Source organism: Nesoenas mayeri, assembly GCF_963082525.1.
Source record: "Nesoenas mayeri genome assembly, chromosome: 5".
NCBI classification, from domain to species: domain Eukaryota; kingdom Metazoa; phylum Chordata; class Aves; order Columbiformes; family Columbidae; genus Nesoenas; species Nesoenas mayeri.
In genome coordinates, this window is record NC_137548.1 from 25,297,537 (window position 1) to 25,306,427 (window position 8,891).

Genomic DNA, 8,891 nt, shown 5'->3' on the forward strand with positions numbered 1-8,891 from the left:
GTGTCATCTTGCACCTTAGGAGTGGCTCAGGTCCTATTTTGGAAACGGAGAGTTAAGCATTTTCAATCTTTATTTTACAAAAATAAACCACTTTCACTCTGGTACTCTGTGGCCCCCAATCTTCCCCTCTGCCCCTGCACCTCTCCCTGGAGCTCTGGCTGTTGCGTGCCACAGCCAGCCGCTCACGGAGGCTGCTGGTGCTGCACACTCCTGCAAGCATCCCCAGCCAAGCACCAGGAAAGTGGGTTGGTGCCCTTTTGTGGATGTCTTCTCTTCCCAGGATGCAAGCTGGCAACTGCCTAAAGATGCCTCCTGGTGGCTCTGCCATTTCTGCACAGGGAGCAAGTTTTAGGCAAGTCACTCAGAGTACACACTTTGAGAAGGGGTGTCCATCTGTTTGTCTCTTTCCCTTGGATGGAAAAGCAAGCCCCACAAAGTTGCTTCTTGCCATCAGCAGAGCCGGCAGGCTGCCATCCCGCTGACTGGCTCAGTGCTGGAAGCGTGGGGAGCTGATATGGGGCTGGTGGAATGAGTGTGTGGCATAAAGCACTTCTGGAGGTGGTGGAGGGGATGTCAGGATGGAGCAGAGTGGTTCGTGGGAGCTCAGCATCGAGGCAAAGTGCTTCATCTCCTCCGTCAGCTGCTTGATCTCCCGGCGCAGGGCAGCATTCTGCCTCTCCAGGTCTTCACTCTCCTGAGAAGACAAAACCACAGGGGCTTCCTCAGCTCAGTAGCCACAGGGATGAGCTGGGGACATGGAGGTCGCAGTCCCGCGCTTCTCTGCCCCGCAGAGTTTCCAGAATTACATATTTCCGGTAAATTCGGCACAGAACCACGCCTGGGCAAACCCCCTCGCCAGGCCGTGTGCAGGCGCGATGCTGGTGGCCCCAGCTTACGAGAAGTGATGATGGCGATGGCACGCTCCCGCCCAGGCTTTCTCACTCCCTCTCACACACACACGCCGCCGGCCGCTTCCCGGGCTGCCTGGCCGGCTGGGGGAGGGCGCACTGAATAACCGCCGTCTTTAACCAGAAAACCACCTGCCACAGGAAACCTGTCATTGCCCTGGAAAGAAAAGACTCACTGCTTCCTGCTAGCAGCCGGGGAAACCAGCGGCACGGTGGGGAGGAGGGGGAGACGCTTGAGTCAGAAGAAAAGAGAAACCGAGGCCTCAGAAGAGCTGAATTAATACTGTTATTAATGAGAATAACAACAAACGTCTTAATAATGATGCTCAGCATTGTCTCAACGATCCCAAGAGCATTGCAGCCTTTGCTACCTCTACTGCTGCCAAAGTGCAGCCAGCTCCAGGCTGGAGCATCCCAGGCACCAAACAACAATGGATCCAGCAGCCTTGGCAGGACCGGAGCAGGGAGAGAGGATGTGGTAGCAGGCTCTGCAAACTCAATTGAGACAGCTAAAGTGAGACCCAGCACTCTGAGGTCCTGGAAAGCTGCACCACCACCTCAGCAAAGCAAACCTGTCACCCCTCTGCTGCCACACTGACTGCTGACAGTGCCCGCTCTCCGCGCACAGGTTGAAACGCACTCGGCAGTTACAGAGGCTGTCACAGGAGCAGCTCGCACAGCAAACGAACATCTCTCAGACGTGACTAAATGCTTTGGAAATCTTGACTGACGTCGAGCTCAGGAGCTGACGGGAATCACCCAGGGGCTGGGAGCCCCAGCCTCCCCGTGACTCATTCCCCTCAGAACAACAGCTACAAAGCTCTGGGGTAGATGGAGCTGCCGGCTCCTTTCATACTACCATAGCTCGAGCTGAGACATACTCTTCTGGGCAGAACCACGTCAGAGAAGCAAAGTCCCTAACGCAGAGCCAACCAAACAGCACCCAGGAAATGAACCCAGGAGCAGGAGGAGATCACTGTCCACCACAAATTGTAAAAACATTAACAAAAATTCACATCCATCCTCTGCTTGCCTCCCTGGATTTCTCTAGCTGTCTGCCAGGATACTTTGTCTGAACCAAACTGGGCCCCCCCGCTCCTGTCCCCATGGGAAGGCAAGGAGTTTGTGTTTATCAGTGCTAGCTGAGCAGTAGTAATCTCGGAAGCAAGTGGTTTGTCATCTGCCCTAAGAGCACATTCTTCTTAGTGCACAGCTAGGCAGTATTTTCCTGGAAAAGGATCAAAGCTCATATCCACCTCTAGGATTACCTTGGAGAGTGCACTGACCCCAAGGAAAGGGTTTCTCTTCAACTCCTCAGGCACGTTGCCCAAAGTCACTGCTGCTGACATACATAATGCAGTCAGCCTAGAGCTATATCAGGTCTAGAAAGATCACCAGCTACTGAGAAAAGAGTGACATTACTATCTTAAACCCAGCTCCAACCATGGACTGAGTGGACTATGTAAGGAGGAAGGTTCAGGACCAGCTTCTCAAGAATTCTTTCCAAAAATTAGGATCCAGGGGCATATGAAGACCTCTAAGTAAAGGATTTTTTTTTTAACATGAGCCCAACTACCACTTTTCAAAGGGCAGCCAAGCCCAGCACAGGGATAAAAATGGTCTCTGCCCACTGCAGGCTGTGTGCTCTGCACCCTGACCGCCAGTGGCCCAAAACACATGGGTCTGCGCTTAGCAACATGCAAAATGCAGAGGAGCCCAGTGCCTGGGCTTGAACACTGACCACACGCTCCTGTCCAAACACACACAGCCAGAAGTGACTGTCCCTCCTGAAAAGCAGACGCCTGGATCTTCACACTGGGAAGAGCCACAGAGGTGCCCGCAGTGCCACAGAAGGAGAGTGGGAGAGCAGCGTGAAACCAAAGGAGGGAAAATCTGTGCTAAATAACAGGAAAAGCCTCCAGGTACTCTTCAGTGTCCAGATGTAGAAAGGGATACAGTAGCTATGATAGAGACATTTAAAAATATTAGAAATGTTTTAATATTTATTTATCTACACTGTGTAGTGTCTCAGGGAACAGACCAGAGGAGATGGCACATCTGGCTCCACATTGCACCATCATCCATACCAATTAATACAAAGTGCTACATCTCAGAAAAGCCTTGTACGCTGTTGCACTGCTGTGTAAGTGATGGCATGAAGCACAAGCCCAGGGAATGCCAGTGCAGGTGAGCCTGAGCTTTCAAAGAGCTTCTGACTGAGCTAGTCATAAGAGGTTAGGAAAGGAAATCAGTACTGTCAGAGTGAGAGATAAAAGTGGACTCAAAACTAGCTGCAAAACTAAGTGCTTCAGTGGCAGTCATCCTGGGCTGTGTGCTCTCGCTGCAAGCGCTGACTCCTATCTCCTGCCCTGTCCTCACTTTTCCTGTCCTGCCCCAACTGAGCACCTCTGCTCTGAGTACCCAGGGTAAAAGCATGTTGTCCCTTATGTGAGCCCTCAGCACCAGAGATAGGAAGGGTGGGAGTGCTCACCAAGTGCAACGTGTCTGCTTTCTGCGTCTGCCTCAGGCGGCTCTTCTGGGCAGCAATGCGATTCTTCTCCCTCCTCTGGACTTTCCTCATGTCATCAGAAGAGTCCTAGGGAAACACAAGACGTGGGAATGACTGGGGCATCCCTTCCATTGCCCTGGTCCTGCCAAACAGGAGATGGGGAAGGGAGACACAGCGAATAATATCACTGAAACAGAACATGGGACACCACACACCCTCAGCATCAGGATAAAGCCCTGCCCCAGGGATGTGTAATGATGTTGGTATCTCAGTTGCCAGGGGGGGCAAGTTTGATACCCCTGGACATCTCATTTCCCGGCACAGCCAAATAAAGACCACGCTCCCTTCACCAAGACACAGGCCTGAGATGTAGCTTGAGGGACCAGGATAAGGACCTCTCTCCCAAAGAGAGACAATTTGAATTTGTTGTACAGTAAACCTTTCCCTTCCCTGTCTCTCCATGGGGATATGGCACTGAAGTCATTCCAGGTCCTTGGCTAAACCATCCTTCCAGAGATTCATCCTGTGCTTCCCTGTAGGTCCCACTCCCTCTCCATCACCATTCTCCATAAGGCTTTATTTGTTGCAGATCAATGTGGTTCCTGCTTTGTTTAACTAGAGACACTCAGAGCTTTTGTTTTGGTTTGTTTTTTTTTTCCCAAATCTCATTTGCTCCAGCACCCTGGTCTCTGTGCTTGCTCTTTTCTGGAGTCCCTTGGCAGCAATGCCTGACTGCAGCACTCCCAAGCTCCTTGGGCAGGCGAGAGCACAGGGCTCCAGGCTCCAGGTCACCAGCTTCATGCAGCAGCCGTTCTCTGCTGAGATCTGGTCTGCTGCTGCCTTCTGACAGTTGAAACCGTCACACAGACTCTTTCATCTTCTATTTTCATATTGCACTGCCTCTTTGTGGACTCGCTAACATTCACACCGCTGCTTCTCCACAGGACTACAAGACTCAGCCACAAATGTTATCTTGCCAGCCCATCAGTCTGTCCACATCCTCTCCCTCCTCCACTCCACCCAAGATCTTTTCTTTTCTTTGAACTTAACTGTTTTATCATTGCCTTCAATACCCTACACCTATCTTAGATACAGCAGTTCCTATGTCCTGCAGCAAGTCCAGTTCCTGTCCCTTGGCAACCCCTGTGCTTTATCCCATTCCCTATCAGGATGTCTCCCAAAGCCCAAAATCATGTGCTGCAATCATCCCCAAGGTTTCTGAGCAAAGTTTCTGTTACTTGCCTTTGTTGCCAGCCCTAGAGAAATTACAAATGACAGATATAATAAAGCTTAGCCAGAAAAGGCAGTGGAAATACCTTGGACTTGTATCAGTATCTTCTAGCAAAAGACCTACCATTAAGCTACTCTGTAACAAAACAAAATCCCTCTGTCAAGCATTACTGTGATGAAAAACCTCTGAGGCTGGACAGAAAACAAAGCAGATCTGAAATGTCAGGACTTTTTTGGGAGCCAAGTGCTGTCTCGGCAGCAGGAAGCCCGGCACCGGGCTGCCCCAGCCGCGCCGGTCCATGGCGCGGAGGTGAACGCTCGGGCTCCTCACCAGAGCATCGACTCTCACACCGAAGCTCCTGCCTGCTGCCCGCCCAGCGTGTATCGCAGGGCCCACCGTGCCCAGGGGTCCCGGCCCCCCAGTTGCCCCTGGCACAGCCCTAGGGAACCGGCCCCCCTCTCTCCACCTGTACCCAGCTTGGTGGCTGGGGCTCCTGCCAGGGCTCCCGGCTCAGCGCCACATCTCTCTCCTCATAGCAGTTCCTAGAAAGCCCCGCCACAGCGCGCCGTGAAAACAGCAGCGGTGGGTGCCAGCCTTCCTCCTGCCCACCCATGGCCCACCCCAAAGGGCTCTCCAGTGGGGGAGAGCTGGGGAAGGGTCCCTGCTTTACCTGCTTGCTGGGAGGGGGAGACTGGCTGAAGCTGCTGGAGTCGCTGCTGTCAGAGCTGTGGGGCATGGCTCCCGTCTCTGGCTCCCAGGGCCTCTTCAGCTTCCTTCGTGCTCTTGGCGTGCCGGCCTTCTGCCTCGCTTCCCTGTCTCCTGCCCTCCTCCGGCCCCGCTGAGGTGGCGCTTGGCTTCCCGGCTCTCGCCCGTCCCGGAGGCGCGCTGTCCTCCTGCCACTTTCTCTGCCTCTCCTCTCCGAGCCTCTGCACCTTCCCTTTAGGTCTCGGCCTCCTGTGGTTTCTCAGAACCTCGGGGATGTAAGCTGAAAGTCACATGGCCGGAAACTTTAAGGCGAAGAAGAAAAGTTACAGAAGAAGAAAAAAAAAAAAAAAAGAAAAGAAAAGAAAAAAAAGCACATCTGGGAAAAATGAGCTTCAAAATAGCCTGAAAAACCCCCAAAAAACACCTTCAGGCAGTTGAAAAACAGTGAGTTGGGTTTTCTCTGAGACAAACAGCAGAGATGGAAAGGAAGAAAAGCCCCGTCCCTGGCTGTGAAACCTGGACCCTCAAAGGAGGGCAGTGCGGAGGAGGTGCTGCTGGGACACCCAGAAATTCCAGGGGCACCGCATGCTGTGACAGCCCCGCACAAGCAGGACATTGGTCCAGCCCTGGGCAGCCTCTGCCACCCCAGCCCAGCCAGGGAAATTCCCAGGCAGCCACCCACCTCCCCACAACCCACACACCCCCTCCTGCTGCCCCGACACTGCTGACGCGGGTCCCAGGGAGGGGACGGGTCCCCTCAGCAGGTGTCACGTAAATGCTGTTTGTGCAGATGGGTCGCATGTTTACAATGAAGCATGAGTCCCACCTAGGAAGAAAGGCTTGGGATCATAGCACACTTGGACTGCGTTTGGTAGGACTGGTATTTTCTATAAGGCAAAAGCTTTCTAGCACTTTAAAACATTCACTAGCACCTCACCACTGGCCTGTAAGGGGAATATCAACACTGGCACACAAATTAAAGTGCTGTAAACATAACAATCTGTGGATCCAGAATCTAAACCTGAGACTAATTCTCATTTCGAGCCGTGGTATGCGCTTGACTACAGCCCAGGGGACATGGGACCGTCATGCAGGGTCCTGACTCGCTGCCTGCTCCCTGCTCACCCCCTCTCACCACAGCTGGCAGTAGACTGTGTGGGACAGGACTATAGGGAGAATGGAGTGTTATGGCACATTGGAAGTTGTTTCCTTGCTCTTCCCTCTCTGCCAGCACCCAGCTTGGACCTGTCCCATGCAGAGAGCAGCAAAGTTGCTTTGCATCCCCTTATTTGTCCCCTGATCTGTGCTGTGTGCGACTAATAGCATCCCTAGTGTGAGCCTCAGTAGACTGAAGATGTGCGAGCAGCCCCTGGGACAGCAGTGCTTCAGGACTGTCTGTAGGGTACCCCATGCTAGCAGCTCTGGAGGTGACAGTGCAAGGGCAGGGAGTGCCAAAGCAGGAGCCATATGCTTTTTGATCTGCTCATGTCACCAGAACCAGTGGGATGAACCAGGGCCACATACCAACAGGCTCTCCATCCGCAGACAGGAGCACGTGTCTTCAGAGCGGCTGAGTTCTCGCATGTGCCATGAGGAGCAGATACAGAAGCAGGCATGAACGCATCCATAGTAACCCACTACTGTGCAAAGCAGTGATTCCCAGTTCCCACTTACTGGTTTTCACTGCATATTGGTGTTTTGGTTGAGTTTCTCCTGCCTCAAACAGGAGCAGTGAGCAAGTCTCAGCAGCAGGGCAGCAGCAAGGGCACTTGAGATGTGGCTGTCATTAGGGCAAAAGTATGGGCATCTTTGAGTTTGCAGCCTTATCACAGCACAAAAAGCACATGCACAGAGCAGTGCATGCTTGGACCACAGTGCAGGCTTGTGTGGGCATTGCTGGCATTTCTTCCCAGCCTTGCCACTCAAGAACACACAAGGAAAAATATCCTTGCTGCATTATCGGGCAAATAAGCAGAATTATCTCATTTTGTATCCTCGTGCTCAAGCTGCCTATGATGTTAATGAATTTCTGTCACTTACAAGCCACGAAATAGCATTCTGTAAATGAGACTGTTCCAGCAGGAAGGCGGGTAGAACCTTCACAGCACTCCCCCGGGCTGGGCAGGACCTGTGTTGCCCCGTGCTGTTCCTCCTGAGACAGCTGAAATCCCCTGGTCCAGAGCAGCAGAAACCACCAGCGTGGCCCCACCAGCATCTGCTCCCAGCTCTCCTAGTCCTGCCCTTGCACCTCCTGCATGCACAACATGGGGAGCTGGTATCCTGCTGTCCCTCCTCAGGCTCTCCCCCTCTTCTGCTCTCAAGGAAGCCTCAGGAGCCAGCCTCCCGGTCTCTGTGCTTGATTTAGGTGACTAAATTTGCACTGTGAATAACATCCCCTGACTTTCTCTCTGGGATCACTTAGGTTTCTTGATCTTAATCACAGTAGCTGTGAAATCGCTGTCCGTGGCACTGGATGAACTCACAAGTGTTAGGTTACTGCTATATTGGCAGTTTGATGGGGCAGGGATAATTCCAGATGTTTTTAGGGGAAGGATGGGGCCATCCAGTTCTGTGTTTGTCCCCTCTGAATAACAGCAGGTGCTGCTGAAGGAAGCCCTGTTCTCTCCAGGACAGCACACCTGCAGGAACTCTGGAGGCCGGGCTTACCGTGATCTTGACTGCCAGAGAAATGGTTTGAAAGCAGCAAGATGCAGCTCAGCAAGAACAAATGCAAATGCAAAGCAAAGTGTGATGTAGGTAGAAGAGCTGGGGAATAACCGACCGGGCAGCAGAATGTCAGGGAAAAATCTGGGGGCTGCAGAGCATCGTAAACAGCAGCTTTGTAGCAGTGTGGAGGTGTCACAGAGGGCCAGGTATTGGCCTGGGGTGCTGAGTACAAGTCAGAGGAGGTGACTGCCCCGGGCTGCCTGTGCAGGGCCAGACACATTCAAAGTCCCAGGTCTGGAAGTGGAAAGGCCCAGAAGAAAACAATACAAAGGACAAACACACAGAAATGTTGCGCTAAGAAAAAGGAGTAAAGAAGTTTGGTCCATTTAGCCTAGAAAAGAGAAGTCTTGGGGGCGGGAAGTGGGTGGGGAGGAAGGAGCAGTCTTTGATATGCTGTAATGGAAAGGCTGGTCAGCTGTCTACTGTGCCACCACCGCAGGGTAAAAAGCACCAGGCTTCAACTGCAGCAGGTAAAGTTTGGGTCTGAAGTTCAAAGCAAGATGAGGTTAGGAAGACCTTGGGATGTGTAGTTCAGGAAAGTTATTCAAGCCCCTTCATATAAAGCGGCTTGGAACAAACCTCTGTTGGAAGGGATCCAGGCTGAATCCTGCCTCTGTAAGATGGGTTTGGGTTATGTTCCCAGGTTTTAAAAAAGGATTTCTTTTTTTTTTTAAAGCTACTAAGATGTGCGCCTCAGAGCCCAGAGAGCACATGGGGCATTTCTCAAGCTTAACTACAGCCATTCCCTTTGCCTCCAGAGCCCAGAAATGTCCCTAAATCCCACCTATGCTACTAATAGCAGCTTCCTCAG

At 52.4% G+C, this 8,891-nt stretch overlaps 1 protein-coding gene across 1 annotated transcript; it reads right to left on the reverse strand.

Annotated features, from left to right (window-relative positions):
* Nucleotides 1-487: 487 nt before the first annotated feature.
* Nucleotides 488-5,900, reverse strand: BATF (basic leucine zipper ATF-like transcription factor; the record flags this gene model as incomplete). Its single annotated transcript, XM_080345834.1, has 3 exons — nucleotides 5,319-5,900; nucleotides 3,400-3,504; nucleotides 488-694 (listed from the first exon to the last, which is right to left on the reverse strand). The coding sequence occupies exons 1-3, from the start codon at nucleotides 5,382-5,384 to the stop codon at nucleotides 488-490; spliced, it is 378 nt and encodes a 125-aa protein (XP_080201960.1). The 5' UTR covers nucleotides 5,385-5,900.
* Nucleotides 5,901-8,891: the final 2,991 nt, after the last annotated feature.